We start from the raw sequence: 23,462 nt of genomic DNA on the forward strand, positions 1-23,462 counted from the left end.
TTGTTGATTCTTCACAAAAAAATAAAGTTTTATATCTTTATGTTTGAAGCCTGAAATGTGGCAAAAGGTCGCAAAGTTCAAGGGGGCCGAATACTTTCGCAAGGCACTGTATAATGCATCTTGGATGACGTATTGGGTGGCAGTAGCCTAGTGGTTAAAGTGTTGGGCCAGTCACCGAAAGGGTGCTGGATCAAATCCCTGAGCTTACAAGGTAAACATCTGTCATTCTTCCCCTGAACACGGCAGTTCATAAGAATTTGTTCTTAACCGACTTGCCTAGTTAAAAAAAGTAAGTACTATACATCTTGCTCTGATTCCAGGCTGCTTGTTCTTTTGTTAGCATTTGTGGTAAGGACAAAGGTAGGGAGAATGTAAGTTGCAGGTTAGTAGAATTAGGTTGAGGTTAGGAAAAGTGTTAGCTTAAATGCTACAGTTGTCCCCGACCCAACTCGAACACACAACCTTTGGTTGCCTTATTTTTATACTTTTTTTCAGATTTTTCAGGGGGTGCCTCCGTATCCTCAGCACCCCTAATCAAAATCAAATCACATTTTATTGGTCACATACACATGGTTAATAGATGTTATTGTGAGTGTAGCGAAATGCTTGTGCACCCTACTTCCCTTGGTTATGGACCAACCTCCCTACTTTTCATATATGTCTTAAGTAACCAGACCATTATTATTTGTAACGTAACATATCCTATTAAATGGAGGTATCCACTTGAACGTTCCAAACCCTACGTCTCTTTAATGTGGTCAGGCTGACCACAAAAGCCAGGGCCTCAATTCAGTTTTTTATCTCTAATCTCTCTCATTGTCTCTTTAAAGGTAATATTAGACTTAAGAAGTGAAAGTTAAGTGTTCTAACAAGTGAGTTGATGATCATTTTCAGCGACATGATAGTTTCTGTGGTTTTGTTTTTTTTCCTACTGCAGCACAGCTAATTTCACCAAAGATTCATGATGGTTGGTGGGCGTACAAAGATGCAGTCCAAGGGAGCTTTGTTCCAGGTAATTATTTTAGATGTTGAACAAACACTGACATCACATGAACTCAAAGCCTTGGTGTCCACATGGCCCACTATTCAGAGATGGTCCTATCAGTTTTCCACATTGATTCAATGTCATCATATTTCATTATTTTTGTTGAACTGACATGGAAACAATGTTGATTCAACCAGTTTTTGTCCAGTGGGTTGTTTTGTAACAGAAAGCCAGACCAAACATTCCTCTCTGTTTTGGGAAGGGAACATTTCTTGTTAATCAGGAGGGTTCGCTTGTTACTAACGTTCTTGCTCTTGGGCAGTGTTATTGACATGGGCTGGCTTCTTCCTCCGCTCTCTGTCTCTGCAGCAGGAGCTTCAGGTTCACTACTGTTCTGACTGCAGGTCTTATGAAATTTTTATCACAGCCCTCTCTCCATCTTCCTCCCTCCCTGTGCTTCTTCATTCCATAATCAAGGGGAGCACAGACATACAAGTATACAGAAGAAGAATGGCAGCACAATGAATAAAATAGAGGTCTCAGACCTTTTCAAGGAGGAAGGATCGAATGACCAATATAACAATGGAGTCAAGTGCAGTCTGGTAACATTTCACTAATACAACATAAGGCTGTTATTCGTTAAAATGTACATTTGACATAACTATTATATCATACACAGAAAGGTGACTTCCTGTTTGCAGGAATCAACTTCCTGTTTTGCAGGAATCAATTGCCAAGACTTACACTATTGCCAATAGGGTCAGGGTGATACCAGTATGACAATATTTTTTCCATAGCAAAAATGAAAATGAAGCAGACCAAACTCTGTTGTCCTTTAAAAACCTGCTCTATGTAAAATAGTTTGTGCTATATCTTGGGAAATAAATACATGTGACTCTGAATTGTACCTGGCTCCACGAGGGGGCTAAAGGGGGCCTAGCCCCCCTCAGATTTAGCTCTTTTTAAAACTAAAACTATCTTCGCTGTCAGCACAATGGACAGGGCGTGCCACTGTGTGTGTAGGCGGGCTATGGAAAGCCACTGGGGCAGTTAGGTATGACTCCTTTGAGTTTCCATAAAAAGCGGGAAAAAATGCGTCTCATCTCTGTGGTATGCTAAGTGAATAAAGTTGTACACCTTGGCATGTAATATTTGATTTAGATTTATAAGGGCGGGGTCAAGTTTACCAGTTTAAGTGTTGGCGGCCCAATTGTCTCCTTCCTGCTCCTCTGCTCTTCCTATGAGTGAGGTTTTCATCCCGACATTGACTGACACTGAATTGATGATGACCTAGCTCTCTCCGGAGCCTGGAGAGGGTGGCAGGGTGTACTCGGAGAGTAAAGGACTGCACTGCAAAATCTTTCCTGGGAGTGGCACGGAAGTTGTCACAGCTGGGGAGTCTGGAGACAACCCCAGTATCCACTGTGCATTGTTCAGGAGAGAATTCTCTCTTACCTGCTAGAAAAAAAGGCCCACGTGGGGAAGTTTGTACCCCTGCATTGCCAAAAGGTTATTGGACGGTGTTTAGGGCCTGGGCAAAGTGTTCATCTGCCTTGGGGCAACTGCTATGATGGTCCTTTATTTGCTCTGTTAATCTACATTCACCAGATGGACATACACATTGACCAACATGGTATCATGTACCCAGTGCTCGTTTAAATATCAATATAAATATCGCCGTCATCTTTGAAACCCCAGTGCTGTGTAAAATAAATCCAACTAATTTGCATCTCTACCTGCCTCCTCCTGCTGAATATGTGTCCTTGTGACTGCTAGAAGGACCCTATTTTACACTGACACGGCGTAGCAGAGATGGATTACAGACTTTGCGCCAACCTGTCATTTCAAAAGCACTCAATGATCTCGGAGTCTCTGCATTTGAACTTTATGTTTATTTTGGTAAAGCGTGATAAGCAGAATTAAATATAATTCCAGTGCAAGAACACCCCAAAATGTAGCCCCCTCACCGATTTCCACTGCCCCCTTACTCACTTTATCCTGGCGCCGGTTCTGCTCTGGATGACAACATAATGTTTGTTTCCAACATTAGCGCTGTTTTCCTAAAGAAGTCAAATCCGCTTTGTGTTTTGTTTCCTTTGCCACGATACTAATGAGTATCACGATACTGCTATCATCCCACCCCAATTGTCAATGTGGGCCTCAAGGAATGGTGCACATTTGGATGAGCCAATGGACTCCTATAAGGATATGTGACACCAGCAGAAACTGCTGCCTCGAGGGCCAGCGCTGTTCTCAGCTGGTCCATGTTTAACCCTGTCATTGGATTACCTTAGGAGAAAGGCCTATTTATTAGCTGTGACAGATAAGCACAGCAGGTGACACAGAGGCCTTTGGAAGTCTTTTGTAGAAGGTTGTGGGATGCTCCCTGACCTTTTACTTTATGTCTGCTGCTAGTGTATCAGTGTGTGGACTCAGGGGGTGAGCCCTTTCAGCCTCTCAGCCTAGCTGCAGGGAAGCTTCCTGTCTATCACCACAGAGACCTTTACACAGGAGAGGAGACATCCACACACAGCAAGTGACAGTGACTCTGTGTATGTGCTGTGTGTCATATGGGTGGAAGCCAAGTTGGTGGGATGTTTTTGCTATTGTACATTCATTCACCTCAAGCCCTTTTTGATGAAAACAGGAAACTCTACAGCTAGAATGTACATTTGGAGCCATCTAATTAAAGACTTTACTTTTTGAAATAGAAAGGAAATCAAATTGATCTAAACAGGCTCAAGAAGAGTGCAGTTATGCCTTGGCCCATTAACTTTTTGATACAGATTTCAATTCAACTGAACCTTTTGTCAGAAACAAAGGTATCACCTTCCTTCTGTATATTCTTACAGGAGCATAACTCTGTATTATTATTTGTATGTGCTGCAGTCTTGGAAAGTAGGTCACCAAGTTAGTGATCACAGCCAGCTATCGCTCTCTCTCTCTCCCTCTCTCTCTCACACACACACATACACAGATGCCCTTGCAAAGACTGAGGGGCAAAAAAGAAGTGCGGAAGGAAGAAACAGAATCCCTCCCACGCAAAGAGTTCTGGGGGAATTTAAATGGAATGGGAAGAGGCTAGAATAGAATTATGATTACTATGCTCTTAAAAATCTTGGTGGTATTTAATACTAATGGTATTAAAAGGCCATATTCACAGGACACTTTACATTATTCACTCTCACTCAGAGCTATAATAATGTTAAGCCCCTCTTCCTCCTTTTCCCACTCACCGACTAATGTGATGAACATACATATGTTCTAGCATATTGCTGCTGTATTTCTACCTGCAGGTATGGCGGCCTGGAGGATGAGCGGATAGGTTTGGTATTGGAGCAACACTAGCTACAACATTGTCCTCAAAGCAAAAACATTGTGTGAAAGTGCTAGATTATGGCTGACATTTAAGACTGTTAACAACCAAATAATTTCTAGGCGAGCCAGCCAAGTAATTTACAGCGGTGATAAAGGAAGATGCTCAAAAGAAAGGTCAGAAAAGCAGTGGCTTATTCCTCCTTGCCTTTGTCAAAGTAAGATTTGATTTGTTTGAGGGCTGAGCAAAATAACCTCCTACAGCAGATGGTGTTAAATCCTCTATGATGATAAGAAGGTCTAGACCTAGGAATATTATCCTGTCAAACCAGAAGCTTGTCAGTAACCAGGTTTACATTAAACCTTTACATTCCATCACTAGAGTTGAAAATGTGATTGAAACCCATCTAAATTGTATTTTTTTATTCAGTACATGGAAATGTATTTATTTATTTTAATTTGACCCCCCTTTTCTCCCCAATTTCGTGGTATCCAATTGTTAGTAATTACTATCTTGTCTCATCGCTACAACTCCCGTACGGGCTCGGGAGAGACGAAGGTTGAAAGCCATGCGTCCTCCGAAACAGAACCCAACCAAGCCGCACCGCTTCTTAACACGGCGCGCATCCAACCTGGAAGCCAGCCGCACCAATGTGTCGGAGGAAACACTGTGCACCTGGCGACTTGGTTAGCGTGCACTGCGACGGCCCGCCACAGGAGTCGCTAGTGCGCGATGAGACAAGGATATCCCTACCGGCCAAACCCTCCCTAACCCGGACGACGCTAGGCCAATTGTACGTCGCCCCACGGACCTCCCGGTGGCGGCCGGCTGTGACAGAGCCTGGGCGCAAACCCAGAGTCTGGTGGCACGGCTAGCACTGCGATGCAGTGCCCTAGACCACTGCACCACCCGGGAAGCCGGAAATGTATGTATATGTATTTATGTGTATTACATCATCACACACAGCCTTTTATCCTCAAACAAGTCTGTTACTTGATGGAAACATTTCTGGTAAGAAAATGTGCATGTTGTTTTTATGCAGATTTTAGAATATTTGCATGAAAATCTGTCACCAACTGGATGGAAACCTAGCTAGTTGTTCTACATAGTCAGGCTCCTCCTTTGGAATTGGTATTGCTACCTGCCCACCAATACCCAAAACACCCGCCTGCCTTTTAAATAAATTGCTCCATTGAATTATCCCTTGGCTTACAGCACCCTTTTAAGCACTGTTTATTGAAGAACAATTCTCCCTTCATCATTACTCTGATTAATGGCTGGTAATGGAGGCTGGTAATGGCTCACATCAACACCATTATCACAGAAACTCTAGACCCACTCCAATTTGCATACCGCCCAAACAGATCCACAGATGACGCAATCTCTATTGCACTTCACACTGCCCTTTCCCACCTGGACAAAAGGAACACCTATGTGAGAATGCTGTTCATTGACTACAGCTCAGCGTTCAACACAATGGTACCCTCAAAGCTCATCACCAAGCTAAGGATCCTGGGACTAAACACCTCCTTCTGCAACTGGATCCTGGACTTCCTGACAGGCCGCCCCCAGGTGGTGAGGGTAGGTAGCAACACATCTGCCACGCTGATCCTCAACACTGGAGCTCCCCAGGGGTGCGTGCTCAGTCCCCTCCTGTACTCCCTGTTCACCCACGACTGCATGGCCAGGCACGTCTCCAACACCATCATTAAGTTTGCTGACGACACACAGTGGTAGGCCTGATCACCGACAATGACGAGACAGCCTATAAGGAGGAGGTCAGAGACCTGGCCGGGTGGTGCCGGAATGACAACCTATCCCTCAATGTAACCAAGACTAAGGAGATGATTGTGGACTACAGGAAAAGGAGCACCGAGCACGTCCCCATTCTCATTGTAGTGGAGCAGGTTGAGAGCTTCAAATTCCTTGGTGTCCACATCAACAACAAACTAGATTGGTCCAAACAAACCAAGACAGTTGTGAAGAGGGCACGACAAAGTCTATTCCCCCTCAGGAAACTAAAAAGATTTGGCATGGGTCCTGAGATCCTCAAAAGGTTCTACAGTTGCAACATCGAGAGCATCCTGACCAGTTGCATCACTGCCTGGTACGGCAATTGTTCGGCCTCTGACCACAAGGCACTTCAGAGGGTAGTGCATACGGCCTAGTACATCACTGGGGCAAAGCTACCTGCCATCCAGGACCTCTACACCAGGCGGTGTCAGAGGAAGGCCCTAAAAATGGTCAAAGTCCCCAGCCACCCCAGTCATAGACTGTTCTCTATACCATCGCATGGCAAGCGGTACCGGAGTGCCAAGTCTAGGACAAAAAGGCTTCGCAACTGTTTTTACCCCCAAGCCATAAGAATCCTGAACAGGTAACCAATGGTTACCCGGACTATTTGTATTGTGCGCCCTCCCCCCCAACCCCTCTTTTACACTGCTACTCTCTGTTTATCTTATATGCTTAGTCATTTTAACTATACATTCATGTACATACTACCTCAATAAGCCTGACTAACAGGTGTTTGTATATAGCCTTGCTACTCTTTTTTCAAATGTCTTTCTACTGTTGTTTTATTTCTTTACTTACCTACACACACGCGCGCGCACACACACACACACACCTTTTTTTGGCACCATTGGTTAGAGCCTGTAAGTAAGCATTTCACTGTAAGGTTTACACCTGTTGTATTCGGCGCACGTGACAAATAAACTTTGATTTGATTGTCTCACTCCATAGCCTATAGTTTTCATGAGACGGTTGTCTGAGTGTGAAAAGGTCTACTGTGTCCTAGTATTTGGCAAACAATTTTGCAGTTGCAACACAGTTATTTGAACTAATTGTAGTTCCATTTGTAGTTCTCTCACATCCCAAGACATCTGCTCTCTTATGGTAACTGCATGATGGATCATCAGCTATTCCTCCACTTTAATTATATCCACAGGACCTTAGGAAAGCATTACACTGAGTCGGGAGTGTCTCTGCACAGTTCAGCAGGTTCAGTAGACAGAAACCTGTCCCAATTTTGTCTTCTTTGTTTATGCTGCTTCGAAAATTGGAAATGTAATCCCTACGATCTGAGGGGAAGATTTCCCTGGTCATTTGATATAAAATCAGAGTGAATTTTGTGAATTGTGATTGCTGTGAATTGGCCAGTCCTCGTGGTCTCTCCAGACCCATTGACATTTATGTTCTCATTTTAGTTTGTTCTCTGTAACGTTATGTTTATATCCTGACTATTTTGCTCTGGAAAAAAACCTCTAGGCTTCAATTAGCTGCATATCCCAACACGTGTTGTGAAGTCTCCCTAGAGGTAGTTGTACTGTAGGGTCTGGTTTTCAGCTCTTGGCTGGGACGTACTGCATTGCACCTGCTGCATGCACCTGCTACCTGATCCAATAATATACCTGTACTGGAATAGAGATCATGAGCACTAGGCAGCATGGGTAAAGGGGGTGAGAGTTCACACGTGAGGATTTAGACATACTTAAACTTTTCTAGTTGAGTTTTCTAATGCAAATTGTTGTCTTTCCTGCTCAGCCTCAGTAGTGTCCAGGTGCATCTCTAAGCACCTTTCGCTGCCAAAACAATAACGTTTGTTTGAATCTGCCCTATGAAGCATCCTTAACAATGAATGCCTCATCATTTATTTAAATGTTTTTATCGCTCTTGCTCCACCAAATCAACAATCAATTAAAGTGGTTCAAAAGTTAAAACAACAGTTTTATTGCAATGAATTGAGTGTAATGCTATCTTTTTTTCCCCTTTTGAGTATGGTTCTCACATATCCTCTCTTGCTTGCGACTGTTGTGCTCACCAAATGCCACTGAGTGGGATTACAACACAGTTACATCACTGTTTTAGGACACAAAGGCTTTTACATACTGTATGTCACATTACCTCATTTTTTTTGGCAAAAGTAATAATTGTTGCCAAAATACTGCCTTCGAAACTATCAACAACCGTGTTAGTTTTTCCCTGGATCAGTTCGTTAAAACAATGATAGTTTAGTTAAAAATGTTGTGTGAATTTGACTAAACATTGTGTTTTTTTGATAAACACTATATTGAACCCACTACACATGAAGCTACAACTGGTAAACAATGTGGTGGCTCAGAAAGCAGGAAGATATGCAACATGAGCTTTGTTGACATTCAGAAATTCCAACATCATTCCAGATCCTCATCTACTGTATTTCATTATTATGCATTAAGAGGAGTTTGGCCAAGATCAGCATGTAATATAGGTCACTGATCATCTTAGGGTGGCTAATCCATTGCTTATTTGCTAGTTGAATCTTTATTCAGATTATTTTGAGAGTTCCCTACTTAGCAGATTCACTAGCTGATTGATTCATTAGCTGATTCTTAATTCTGAAATTGACTCCTAGTTATGATTTCCTCTTTTTGTAGAAACATCCAAAAGGGGTTGTGGCACTGATCTGATAGTCCTTAACCACCATTGGGCTTTGCACATGAAGGCATGCCCCTTGCCCATGAATTAAGAGCAATGAATAGTACTGGTTGTCCCAGGAGTCTCCGTCCAGCAGTTCAGATGAGTATCAGCCTCTAATCCCTGTGCTAAGGGAGAAAACGTAATAGTCCTGAACCCTCATCTGTTTCACAGCTGGGCGGCCCACTCCATTCAAGCCGACCCACGTGATGTAATCACGGCTGGGTGATGTCACACGTGTCAGAAAGGGGTAGTGATATCACTCTTGAGGCCTGCCACATCTGTCACAGCTGCCCTGCCGCTGTGCCACTGCCAGGCTCTGAGCCATACTAAGAGGAGAGGAGGGTTCTCCCCAGTCCCTTCTGTCATGTGCAAGTAACGAGGGACGGATAACTAAGATTATTTCAGCTGATCTTAAATCAGATTCTGGAAGCATTTAAACTGATTCTGATATAGAGGGATTCTATCTAAATCTAGTAGGATCTACCTACATACAAACATACATACATACATACATATACATACATACATACATAATCAACGTTGGCATTACTCACGTGCCCTTCTCTCAAAATGGCTCTTCCTAGTACTGTACAATCATAATATGGAATGTTGTGCTGATGGCATACTCCATACTCTAATTGCTGCCATTTTGGTTACAGTAAGGCAAGGACTTTAATTAAAGGGATATCTTTACTTCATTTCCTTACTCAGTGTTTCCTCCTCAATGGTTCCCGTCAAAGTGTTGATAGTCCAAGTGCTGTTTAAGAACTTACTCATCTCACACATCAACATGATATTAGACATTAGACATGATAAAGGACATTGAACTGTGCTTGTTGTCCACAGTACCATCCTTCTGGGGGCTAGTGAATTCCGCCTGGAACCTGTGTGCCATGGGAAAGAGGCAGTCGCCGGTCAACGTCGAGACCAGTCACATGATCTTTGACCCCTTCCTCACCCCTCTACGTCTCAACACAGGCGGACGCAGCAAGGTAAGGAGATTGTGGAAAGCCTGATCTTAAACTCCCAGATGACTCTTGAGCTTGTAGATCTGAAGGGCATCAGGACTTAAACTTCAGGAGACGTTGATCGTCTGGATGCTATTATTGGATTCCAGTTGTGTGTGTTCATATTACATTTACAATGGGTAATGAGGACTAGTATGCTCAGCCATCATCAAAACGAGGTGTAGGTGGGAAAAATTATGTTTACAGAATAAATGCTTCTAGATTTATAGTATGAAGTAACATCAAATTAAAACATCTTCTCTCAGAATTCTTTCGACTACACTGACTGGGTGAATTTTCTAAATGTCACTAGCAACACCCCCGCTATCTGGCCCCATGGCTCTCCTTTAGTTGTACATCATGCTCTGCTTTCACAGTTGCCTTCTGAATCTCTCCCATCCCGATCCCATCAAATGACCCATATAGCAGATAGTATTTATTGTAGGATTTCACTAACATTATCAAAGGGTGTTGGCAGGATGCCCCAAGCTCAAGCTGCAAGCTGGGGACAAGGGGGCATGACCATCGTTCACCACAGGGCATAAAGTCCACTAGGGAATAGGGGAAATCACTAATCATGTAAAATGAGAATGACAACAGAATTACACTCAGTACTGTAGTTCAAATGGTGACAATTTAACTATTACCGAGCCTATTTGATGCAATTACATTTTATTGATGTATCTTTTGGTTCTTAGCGGCGTTGTGTGAGAATGGAAATTGACTTACTGTAAGGTATGTGGTGACCATTTTTCAGAGGACAAAACACTTTGATTAAGAGTCCACCTCCCCTAGCATTTGGTTCCCATGAATAGTACTCTCATTTAGTTTGAATCAGAAAAATACCACAAGGAGCCAGGGAGGATTGGCAAAGAACAGTACATGTAAGAGAGGGTTAAATTCTCTTTGTAAGTCTTGTTTTATGATTAATGCTAGTGTGCATCTGCTGAGCGAGAGCGCAGAGAGCTGGGCCATCTGTGCTGGCGTGTGTCTGTGGGAGGACTGTGGGAGAGGGGATAAATTAAGTTAGCCAGGATGTTTTTACATTCGCCACAGCTCGTCTACTCGATACTCCCAGATATTTGTCCATCAACAGATGGACATGTTTACTCTCCCAGTTAATTGCCTCTTTTCCTGCAGCTATTTATTGAGATGTATACACTATTTTAGTTTTAAATATTGTCATGTGCCATTTACACACACATACGGCACCACACACAAACTCAGCTCACACACAAATAGAATAAATGTTATTCCTGATTAACATTGAGCTTTGATTTACAGCTTGATGAAAGGTGGTTGCTTGAAAAAGGTGGTTGTGTAAAGGAATTTCCATCTTGTTATTAAGCACTTGGGATGTTAGACCTTGTGGTGGAGTCTCACTTTACCACAGAAAACGTCAGGTGGAGACAGATGCTCAGGTGGAGGGGATGCTGAGATTCTGAGGAACCTGTTTTGTAAAGACATTTAACTGTTGGAGAAAGTGTGAAATAGACTTGTTGTGGTCAAAGATCAAACGATAAGATGCAGTTGCTGCACTCCAAAAACTGCACTTTTACGGAAGTGTATTTGTTCACTTCACTTGAATATTAGGGAAATATTTTCAACTTGTATGCTCAGGCAGCGACTGAATAGCAATTTGCATTTTAGATACTTGATACAGACAATTCATCCTAAGAAGTGATTTAGTGTGGCAATCTGTGTCATGAAAAAAGACAACATGAAACTGTGGTGATAAGCCTTTGCTTGATAAATGGTTCTGTTCACAGCATCTTTGAATTGACTTCAACGTGTTGACATTTAGTAATCATTTGGATGCTGCGACAGTCAATAGCAGGACATTAGTCATTTCCTATCTCACTTGCTCCCATGATGTCCACAAAGCCATACTCACTCGCTCGCACTCACACTGTCACCAAATTCACTCATGAAGACGTAGTTTCTCATTAACTTACCCTAGTAAAGCACAAACAGTTGCTCATAGAAAACATTTAGTAGGCAACAAGTTGGCATTTTGCAAAGCACCCATGAGGAAAACTGTCAGTTGGGAAATGTCGGTCCTTTGAAAATATTGGTGCAATTATACAGTATAATCTATTTCATGTAATGTAATCCAGGGCTAGAATATCCTTCTTTTTTGTTTATCCAGAAAACAGCCTGCTATTACCAAGTGACAAGTTTGAGATAAGATAAAAAAGTTACCATAGTTCCTTTCAAACCTTTCGAAGGTTGAAGGACTTCAATGTCCTCAATCTGTTCAAATCCCAGACTTTGAATCCTCAAGGAAGGGAGGGAGTACAACGTGGCTTGGGAGTGACAGAGACTAAATGAGAAGTAAGGTGGGTGAGGTGAGTGTTGGGTCAAATAACAGGAGAATTCATCATTCTGACAGACTTCACATGGAGTGTCACCACTTAAAGACTTTGGTGACTCATTCCTACATTGCGGTGCCTTTTTGGGTCTCATAATTTTTGTATTCTACCAGTTTGACTTTCAGAAAAACATATTGGTCACTTTTTTTTGTGTGCATTTTCCAACCTGTTAGGTGCATAATCCTACCAGGGTGGAACCTAACAGGGTGGAAATTTGGAGCCTAAATTAGCCATAGCTCTGTGAGTGAGCAAGATTGAGTTAGCATAAAGAGATTAAGGGTCTCACTGTTCAGTTAGAATAGGAGCAAGGCAAGTTTCATTCCATCAGCCAAAGGGCTGCTGAACAGTAGGACATAGGACAGATGAAAGATGCTGAACAGTGGGACATAGGACAGATGAAAGATGCTGAACAGTGGGACATTGGACAGATGAAAGATGCTGAACAGTGGGACATAGGACAGATGAAAGATGCTGAACAGTGGGACATAGGACACATGAAAGATGCTGAACAGTGGGACATAGGACAGATGAAAGATGCTGAACAGTGGGACATAGGACAGATGAAAGATGCTGAACAGTGGGACATAGGACAGATGAAAGATGCTGAACAGTGGGACATAGGACAGATGAAAGATGCTGAACAGTGGGACATTGGACAGATGAAAGATGCTGAACAGTGGGACATAGGACAGATGAAAGATGCTGAACAGTGGGACATAGGACAGATGAAAGATGCTGAACAGTGGGACATAGGAAAGATGCTGAACAGTGGGACATTGGACAGATGAAAGATGCTGAACAGTGGGACATTGGACAGATTAAAGATGCTGAACAGTGGGACATAGGACAGATGAAAGATGCTGAACAGTGGGACATAGGACAGATGAAAGATGCTGAACAGTGGGACATAGGACAGATGAAAGATGCTGAACAGTGGGACACAGGACAGATGAAAGATGCTGAACAGTGGGACACAGGACAGATGAAAGATGCTGAACAGTGGGACATAGGATAGATGCAGGATGCTGAACAGTGGGACATAGGACAGATGCAGGATGCTGAACAGTGGGACATAGGACAGATGCTGGCCCAATACACGGCCTGTCAGTGGGCCGCAGAGACTTTGAATATGTGGAAATGTAAATGTGTGACTTGTGTACTAACTTTCAATTTGTTTGTACTGCATGTAGTATATTGTGTTGTGTTTGTGTATTTATATTCTGGCGTCACAAAATGAATTTCCATTTGTATGTACAATAAAGTATATAATATCGTAATGGTGAACACTTGAACAGGATTAAATGCAATTATAATAAATACAATAATCATGGAAGAAAGTTATTGAGAGAGAATTTAACTAGGACTATAAAAGAATGAAAAAATATATCATTATACAAAAGTACTGAGAATCCCTTTAACAAAGATGTTCAGGGGTTGTCTGAGGTCCACACAACATTCAAACAGACACCATGAACCGGGAATTTAGAAAACACACTTTATTGGCGGAGATGTTTTAGCATATTTTGTCTTTCAAGTTGCAAAATGGTTAACCAGCCAAAAAGGGAGCTACATGCTTCTTGTGCATGATTTTGTGAGGATTTCTGTGTACCTATTTCGCGTATTGTAACCTTAGTGTTGTCGGAGAAAGTAACATGCCTTCCGTTATTTTATGGCTTATATTTCTCCTGGAAGTTGATGAATAACACCCGGGGACACGGCAAAAACGCCTACATCCACACTAAAAAAAGTGTTCAAAAGGCATTTCCTTTCAAGATCCAAATGTTTGTGTTTTTAAGGTAAAGGATACCTGACCTTATATTTCAAGTCTTTGGAATTCACATTTTAAACTAAATAAGAAGTGATATTTCCTGGGTACAGAAAATGCACCACATAGTAGGAATACTTTTTGGGGGGTTTGGATGTGTCAATATGTAGTTCATAAATGCATAATCTATGAGCAGAATTACCTTCTTACCTCGATTAGCCACGAAATCCATAGTTGGAAGCAACTGTTTTTCTGGGAGCTGTGCTGCACCATTTTCCCTACATTTGCCCCCTAAGCAATTTGAGTTCAACCAATGAGCTTCAGCCCCTCGTCATATGAGTGACAGCTAGCAAGATGCACTTGATGCCACGCAGCAGAGCTAGAGCAATGACGTGGTGCACGTATCTGCAGTACACCATTTCCAGAGTCCTCTTTTGGCTCATGAGTGCTACTTTCAGAACTACTGGCTAAACAGTATAGAAAAGTACTGAGAATCCCTTTAACAAAGATGTTCAGGGGTTGTCTGAGGTCCACACAACATTCAAACAGACACCATGAACCGGGAATTTAGAAAACACACTTTATTGGCGGAGATGTTTTAGCATATTTTGTCTTTCAAGTTGCAAAATGATGGTTAATTAACCAGCCAAAGAGAGAGCTACGGGTACGCTTCTCGTGCACGATTTTGTGAGAATTTCTATTTTGCATATTGTAACCTTACTGTGTTGGCGGAACAAATAACATGCCTTCTGTTGCTTTACCACCCCAACTGCATTGAACTGCCAGGAACAGGCAGTGTTTCTGTCAACGTGTGTTTACTGGAGATTCTCTCTGCTGCTCGTGTTTAGCCCGAGACAAAATTCTCTCCATTATACTACTATTGTGGATCTCATGCTGAGTGTGTGTGAAGTAAAATCCCAACTTTGAAACAGAGCCAGTAGACGTGCCTCGTTGCATAGAATGAGTTTCCCCACAGAGAGGAGCTCACTTCAGAGTGTAAAGGCCACAGTTAGAGGGCGGCAGGTAGCCTAGCGGTTAAGAGTGTTGGGCCAGTAACCGAAAGGTCACTGGTTAGAATCCCCGAGCCGACTAGGTGAATAATCTGTGCTGTGCCCTTGAGCAAGGCACTTACCCCTAATTGCTCCTGTAAGTTGCTCTGGATAAGAGCATCTGCTAAATGATGTAAATGTAAAATGTGTCTTTTTCAGGCAGAGACAGTAGAGGGCCTCCAGGGAACCGAGAGAAAACTGATTAGGAATTTAATAATCTAATCAAAACTAGTCTAACTTCTCTTCTCAAAACATAGTGGAAATCCAAAACTACCTCCCGTTCTCACTGTTTTGAGGGCAGTCACTGCAATTTACTTTTCATTGATATAATAATGGGAGAGTCTTGCGTTCTGCATAAAAGTGAGGTATGACACGTACAGTGCCTTCAGAAAGTATTCACACCCCTTGACTATTTCCACATTTTGTTGTGTTACAGCCTGACTTTAAAATTGTTTACATTTTAGATGTTTTTTGTCACTGGCCTCCACACAATACCCCATAATGTCAGAGTGGAATTATGTTTTTAGACATTTTTTCAAATTAATAAAAAATTAAGTCAATAAGTCAGTGAGTATTCAACCCCTTTGTATTGGCTAGCCTAAATAAGGTCATGAGGAAAAATTGGCTTAACAAGTCACATAATAAGTTGCATGGACTCGCTTTATCAGAAATAAGTGTTTAACTTTATATTTGAATGGCTACTTCATCTCTGTACCCCACACATACAATTATCTCTAAGGTCCCTCAGTCGAGCAGTGAATTTCAAACACAGATTCAACCACAAAGATCAGGGAGGTTTTCCAATGCCTCGGAAAGAAGGGCACCTATTGGTAAATGGGTACAATTTTAAAAAGCCGACATTGAATATCCCTTTTGAGCATGCTGAAGTTATTAATTACACTTTAGATGGTGTATCAATATACCCACTCTCTACAAAGATGCAAGCGTCCTTCCTAACTCAGTTGCAGGAGAGGAAGGAAACTGCTCAGGGATTTCACCACCACCACTTAAAACAGTTAAAGAGTTTAATGGCTGTGATAAGAGAGAACTAAGGATGGATCCACAACATTGTAGTTAATCCACAATACTAACCTAATTGACAGAGTGAAAAGAAGGAAGCCTGTACAGAATAAAAAATATTCCAAAACATGCATCCTGTTTACAACAAGGCACTAAAGTAGTAATGCAAAGCAGTTTTTTTGTCCTGAATACAAAGTGTTATGTTTGGGGCAAATCCAATACAATGTATTACTGAGTACCGTTCTCCATATGTTGAAGCATGGTGATGGCTGCATCATATTATGGGTATGCTTGTAATCGTTAAGGACTGGGGAGTTTTTCAGGATAGAAAATTAACGGAATAGAGCTAAGCAGGAAAACATGGTTCATTCCGCTTTCCACAAGACACTGTGGGATTTCTTTTTTTTTACAAATGTTAGAATTTTTCTTCTACTTTGACAGAGTATTTTGTGTTGATCATTGACAAAGAAAAGGACAGTTAAATCCATGTGGATCCCACTTAGTAACACAACAAGATTTGGAAAGTCAAGGGGTGTGAATACATTCTGAAGGCACTGTAGAACCTATCTCTCAAGCCTGAGGGACAGTCCACTGTACAGCAGAGGGGAAAAGTTTAACCTAACCTAAAACAAATTTCAAATTATAATCAAATGTCCCCAAAATATAAGCCCTCAATATTTGGACTCAATTCACCGAAGCAGAACAGCAATTAGTCCCAAGCCTTTTTAACTCAATGAAGCGTGGGGGGATTTTTGGTCATGGTAAGCAGCTTTTATGCTCTGTTTGGGAATGCTTAAAGCGGACAGCTAAATCCCTCAACAGGAGTGTTGTGTCAGCTCCTCCTCTAGCATGACTTTACATCCAAATACATTGCATTCAAGGTAGCGAGGGCATTGTGCGTTGTCATAATCAATGATCATTGTGAATTTCAATGGAATTGAGGTTCATCTGCAGAATTTCTGCCTGTTAGGTAGGCCTAGTCAGTCTGTGGTGTCAATGAGACCGCACAGAATGGAGAGCATTTGAAATACACGTTGTGATAGAATATCCAATTGATTGTCCATGCTACTCTTAATAAATTGAAGTTAAGAGATTTGATTTGGTTTGATTGAATGACCATGTGACCATACCTGGCCAGTATAAAAGCACTGATTTAGAGTATAGTCGTCGCTGCACAAGATGAATACAGGAACTGAACAACTTTAAACATCTGCTTCTATATAAAAAGAAAATCAAAACCATGTGAAAAAATGTAACGTGACCTAAAATCTGTCTGCAACTATTTTAATATATACAGTGCCTTGTATTCGGCCCCCTTGAACTTTGCGACCTTTTGCCACATTTCAGGCTTCAAACATAAAGATATAAAACTGTATTTTTTTGTGAAGAATCAACAACAAGTGGGACACAATCATGAAGTGGAACGACATTTATTGGATATTTCAAACTTTTTTAACAAATCAAAAACTGAAAAATTGGGCGTGCAAAATTATTCAGCCCCTTTACTTTCAGTGCAGCAAACTCTCTCCAGAAGTTCAGTGAGGATCTCTGAATGATCCAATGTTGACCTAAATGACTAATGATGATAAATACAATCCACTTGTGTGTAATCAAGTCTCCGTATAAATGCACCTGCACTGTGATAGTCTCAGAGGTCCGTTAAAAGCGCAGAGAGCATCATGAAGAACAAGGAACACACCAGGCAGGTCCGAGATACTGTTGTGAAGAAGTTTAAAGCCTGATTTGGATACAAAAAGATTTCCCAAGCTTTAAACATCCCAAGGAGCACTGTGCAAGCGATAATATTGAAATGGAAGGAGTATCAGATCACTGCAAATCTACCAAGACCTGGCCGTCCCTCTAAACTTTCAGCTCATACAAGGAGAAGACTGATCCGAGATGCATCCAAGAGGCCCATGATCACTCTGGATGAACTGCAGAGATCTACAGCTGGGTTGGGAGACTCTGTCCATCGGACAACAATCAGTCAGTCGTATATTGCACAAATCTGGCCTTTATGGAAGAGTGGCAAGAAGAGAGCCATTTCTTAAAGATATCCATAAAAAGTGTTGTTTAAAGTTTGCCACAAGCCACCTGGGAGACACACCAAACATGTGGAAGAAGATGCTCTGGTCAGATGAAACCAAAATTGAACTTTTTGGCAACAATGCAGCACGTTATGTTTGGCATAAAAGCAACACAGCTGAACACACCATCCCCACTGTCAAACATGGTGGTGGCAGCATCATGGTTTGGGCCTGCTTTTCTTCAACAGGGACAGGGAAGATGGTTAAAATTGATGGGAAGATGGATGGAGCCAAATACAGGACCATTCTGGAAGAAAACCTGATGGAGTCTGCAAAAGACCTGAGACTGGGACGGAGATTTGTCTTCCAACAAGACAATGATCCAAAACATAAAGCAAAATCTACAATGGAATGGTTCAAAAATAAACATATCCAGGTGTTAGAATGGCCAAGTCAAAGTCCAGACCTGAATCCAATCGAGAATCTGTGGAAAGAACTGAAAACTGCTGTTCACAAATGCTCTCCATCCAACCTCACTGAGCTCGAGCTGTTTTGAAAGGAGGAATGGGAAAAAATGTCAGTCTCTCGATGTGCAAAACTGATAGAGACATACCCCAAGCGACTTACAGCTGTAATCGCAGCAAAAGGTGGCGCTACAAAGTATTAACTTAAGGGGGCTGAATAATTTTGCACGCCCAATTTTTCAGTTTTTGATTTGTTAAAAAGGTTTGAAATATCCAATAAATGTCGTTCCACTTTATGATTGTGTCCCACTTGTTGTTGATTCTTCACAAAAAAATACAGTTTTATATCTTTATGTTTGAAGCCTGAAATGTGGCAAAAGGTCACAAAGTTCAAGGGGGCCGAATACTTTCGCAAGGCACTGTGTATATATATATATCACAGTACCAGTCGAAAATGTGGACACGTACTCATTCTGTACCTTAAATGCACTGTTAAGTGGGTACTCTAAATGTTCTTATATCTTTCTATCAGATTTTAATGCACCACTGTTATCAGAAGGATTTTGAAGGCTGTTTGTTGAACTGTAGGTGGATTTAGTGAAAACATATTTTTATGACAAAGCAAGCCAGCTACATTATCACATCCCAAAGGGCCTCATCACATTTGTTTGCTTACTAGCCAGTAGAGATTATATCATCCCCAAAACAGAACCTACAACTCCGAACCCATATTGCCGTCTTCTCATGCACAAAGTATTGGCCCCAGTGCCAGCTCAGTACCTGCTGAGTGCTTATTTTGCCTAGTAATTAGAATAGGTGTCAGTGGAAGATTTGGTCTAATACATAACACTGTTGAGGAATTTAATTAATGTTCAGCTCTCACCATTTTGCTCATTTGATTACATGCATTATGCACTAAGAGGGAATAGAAAGGGTCCCTGTTTAAAGGGCTATTAAAAAACATGTCAAGTGAAATGTATTGCTTTTTCTACTTAATTTAACCATCGGCAGTATTTGTTGTATATATTTTTCTGTATTTTTTTTGTCTCTGAATAAATTAACTAAGTGGATCACCCTATGATGAATGACTCCATCACGATCTACACAGGCATAACACTGAACTCCCTCCATTCACTTTTTCTCCTTACCTCCCTCTCATTTCATTATAAGTCTTAATGTTATCCTAGTTTTATATGAAAGAATGGAAGAAAGCTTTGAAGTTCTTCCTTTACCTGTTGGGCATTTCCATGTGTCACTTCAAACAACGTGAGAGTTGGTTTCTCAGTTTATTGTTAATTTCACCTGCTTCCTTAATGAGATGAGATTTGGAAGATGATTTTCTCATTTTTTATTTTAATCCACCTTTTAAAAACCTTATTTACTGCAGGCCTACAGCCAATCGCAAATAATTAGTCTGTGATTATGAGCCTGAGGAATATTATGATTTTACATCGCAGTAATGGGAAAGTGCAATTGAAATAAATAAATTTTGTTTACATCCCTGTTACTGAGCATTTATCCTTTGCCAAGATAATCCATCCGCCTGACAGGTGTGGCATATCAAGAAGCTGATAAAACAGCATGATCATTAAACAGGTGCACCTTGTGCTGGGGAAAATAAAATACCTCTCTAAAATGTGCAGAGACCGTGTCAGGGAAGCTCATCTGCATGCTCGTCATCCTCACCAGGGTCTTCACCTGACTGCAGTTTGGCGTTGCAACAGACTTCAGTAGGCAAATGCTGACCTTTGATGGCCACTGACACACTGGAGAAGTGTGCTCTTCACGGATGAATCCCGGTTTCAACTGTTTCGGGCAGATGGCAGACCGTGTGTATGGCATCCTGTGGGCGAGTGGTTTGCGATGTCAACGTTGTGAACAGAATGCCCCATGGTGGTGGTGGGGTGATGGTATGGGCAGGCATAAGCTACGAACATAATTGCATTTTATCAATGGCTATTTTAATGCACAGAGATACTGTGGTGAGTCAGTTCATCCGCCGCCATCACCTCATGTTTCAGCATGATAATGCACAGTCCCATGTTGCAAGGATCTGTACACAATTCCTGGAAGCTGAACATTTCCCAGTTCTTCCATGGCCTGCATACTCACCAGACATATCACCCATTGAGCATGTTTGGGATGCTCTGGATCGACGTGTACGACAGCGTGTTCCAGTTCCCGCCAAGTTGCCAAGCAACTTCACACAGTCATTAAAGAGGAGTGGGACAACATTTCACATGCCACAATCAACAGCCTGATCAACTCTATGCGAAGGAGATGTGTCGCGCTTCATGAGGCAAATGGTGGTCACACCAGATACTGACTGGTTTTCTGATCCACAACCCTACCTATTTTTAAGGTATCTGTGATCAACAGATGCATACCTGTATTTGCAGTCATGTAAAATCCATAGATTAGGGCCTAATTAATTAATTAAAAAATGTACTGATTTCCCTTATATGAACTGTAATTCTGTAAAATCTTAGAAATTGTGCATGTTGCAATTTATATTTTAGTTCAGTGTATTAACATGAGTTATCTCCATTTCCTCTTCTGTAGAGGTCTCTCAGGTGAGAAACTTGCCCCCCCCCTTATCTTGACTCCTCTCTGTGCAGATGGGAGGCACCATGTACAACACAGGGCGCCACGTGTCGCTGCGGCCAGACAAGGCTCACCTGGTGAACATCTCCGGTGGGCCTCTGGGTTACAGTCACCGGCTGGAGGAGATACGCCTGCACTTCGGTAGCGAGGACGGCCAGGGCTCGGAGCACCTGCTCAATGGACAGTCCTTCCCTGCAGAGGTGAGAGGGAACGAGCCAATGAGCCAAGAGGGATTATCTTTGCTGTGTCTATAAACAATCCAATCCACTGCAAGTTGCTTTCATTAGACTAAGAGCTCAATTCAATCAGACTTGCATTACAGTTAAGGCTTCACTGCTTTACACAGCCCTACCGAGGCTTGTTTGTGTGGAAGATTTCCTCAAACAATGGACAATGATGAAATATGCTGAACTACCTCTGTCACTCAGTCCACTAATCACATGTACAGGGCCTTTGACGGGTGGGGTAGAAGAGCAACAGCAAAGGCTGGATCGACAAATGGCAGTGAGTTTTTAGTGGCAGTGAGTTTTTAGTGGCAGTGTGTTTTTTCAGTGGAGGAGGGCGATATTATAATGACAAGTAAAAAACAGTAAACTTATCAGGTGCCAAACTGAGTTTGTCTGTCACGATTTAACTGAGAATTGGCAAACGCTTTCCAGTCCTTAATCACCATTTTTAAGTGAGGAAGATATGTTGCCAGAAGTAAGCGTCTGCCCAGATAATTAGAGCTGAATCCTGTTCTAAATTGGAACTCTACTGAGCAGACAAGTGTCAAAGTAAAATATTCCTGAATTTCTTGAGTTTGTCTTCGAGTGAGGGTTGGATGGGTAAGATTAGTTTAATCTGACATAATGCTTTCATGTGCAAGACAAAGTCACCTTTCTATCTCACATGGTCTAACACCAGGAAAGGAAGGACTCACTGTTTGTTTTGTCTTTATCTCGCCTCACTTACAGGTGCAACTTATACACTACAACCAGGAACTCTATGCCAACTACAGTGAGGCAGCCAAGAGCCCCAATGGCGTAGCTATTGTGTCCATATTCATAAAGGTCTGTTTGTGCTTGATGCAGACAATCTCCTTCTCTGTGGTGTTCTATTGTAGTGACAGTGGTCTTTATATTCAGAATCCCATGGGTCTGTGCTGCGGATGCTGAATATTTCATGTTCTTTTACATCTCATCCCTCTCAGATATCCGAGTCTCCAAATGTATTCCTGAATCGCATGCTGAACAGAGACACCATCACGAGAATAACATACAAACGTAAGTACCCTCAGGCATTTATTTATTTATTTTTTTATTTTACCTTTATTTAACCAGGTAGGCAAGTTGAGAACAAGTTCTCATTTACAATTACGACCTGGCCAAGATAAAGCAAAGCAGTTCGACACCTACAACAACACAGAGTTACACATGGAGTAAAACAAACATACAGTCAATAATACAGTATAAACAAGTCTATATACAATGTGAGCAAATGAGGTGAGAAGGGAGGTAAAGGCAAAAAAGGCCATGGTGGCAAGGTAAATACAATATAGCAAGTAAAACACTGGAATGGTAGTTTTGCAATGGAAGAATGTGCAAAGTAGAAATAAAAATAATGGGGTGCAAAGGAGCAAAATAAATAAATTAATTAAATACAGTTGGGAAAGAGGTAGTTGTTTGGGCTAAATTATAGGTGGGCTATGTACAGGTGCAGTAATCTGTGAGCTGCTCTGACAGTTGGTGCTTAAAGCTAGTGAGGGAGATAAGTGTTTCCAGTTTCAGAGATTTTTGTAGTTCGTTCCAGTCATTGGCAGCAGAGAACTGGAAAGAGAGGCGGCCAAAGAAAGAATTGGTTTTGGGGGTGACTAGAGAGATATACCTGCTGGAGCGTGTGCTACAGGTGGGAGATGCTATGGTGACCAGCGAGCTGAGATAAGGGGGGACTTTACCTAGCAGGGTCTTGTAGATGACATGGAGCCAGTGGGTTTGGCGACGAGTATGAAGCGAGGGCCAGCCAACGAGAGCGTACAGGTCGCAATGGTGGGTAGTATATGGGGCTTTGGTGACAAAACGGATTGCACTGTGATAGACTGCATCCAATTTGTTGAGTAGGGTATTGGAGGCTATTTTGTAAATGACATCGCCAAAGTCGAGGATTGGTAGGATGGTCAGTTTTACAAGGGTATGTTTGGCAGCATGAGTGAAGGATGCTTTGTTGCGAAATAGGAAGCCAATTCTAGATTTAACTTTGGATTGGAGATGTTTGATATGGGTCTGGAAGGAGAGTTTACAGTCTAACCAGACACCTAAGTATTCGTAGTTGTCCACGTATTCTAAGTCAGAGCCGTCCAGAGTAGTGATGTTGGACAGGCGGGTAGGTGCAGGTAGCGATCGGTTGAAGAGCATGC

At 41.9% G+C, this 23,462-nt stretch overlaps 1 protein-coding gene across 1 annotated transcript in view; it reads left to right on the forward strand.

The window, feature by feature from the left end:
• LOC110538402 (carbonic anhydrase-related protein 10) overlaps nt 1-23,462 on the forward strand; it is a 31,227-nt gene that overhangs the window by 2,789 nt on the left and 4,976 nt on the right. The window contains exons 2-6 of the mRNA XM_021625205.2: nt 938-1,012; nt 9,606-9,751; nt 21,082-21,267; nt 22,024-22,119; nt 22,260-22,332. Of these exons, the coding sequence (XP_021480880.1) occupies nt 938-1,012; nt 9,606-9,751; nt 21,082-21,267; nt 22,024-22,119; nt 22,260-22,332 (576 nt within the window). The remainder of the gene's footprint in view (nt 1-937; nt 1,013-9,605; nt 9,752-21,081; nt 21,268-22,023; nt 22,120-22,259; nt 22,333-23,462) is intronic.

The sequence above is a fragment of the Oncorhynchus mykiss genome, chromosome 12 (assembly GCF_013265735.2).
Source record: "Oncorhynchus mykiss isolate Arlee chromosome 12, USDA_OmykA_1.1, whole genome shotgun sequence".
NCBI lineage: Eukaryota > Metazoa > Chordata > Actinopteri > Salmoniformes > Salmonidae > Oncorhynchus > Oncorhynchus mykiss.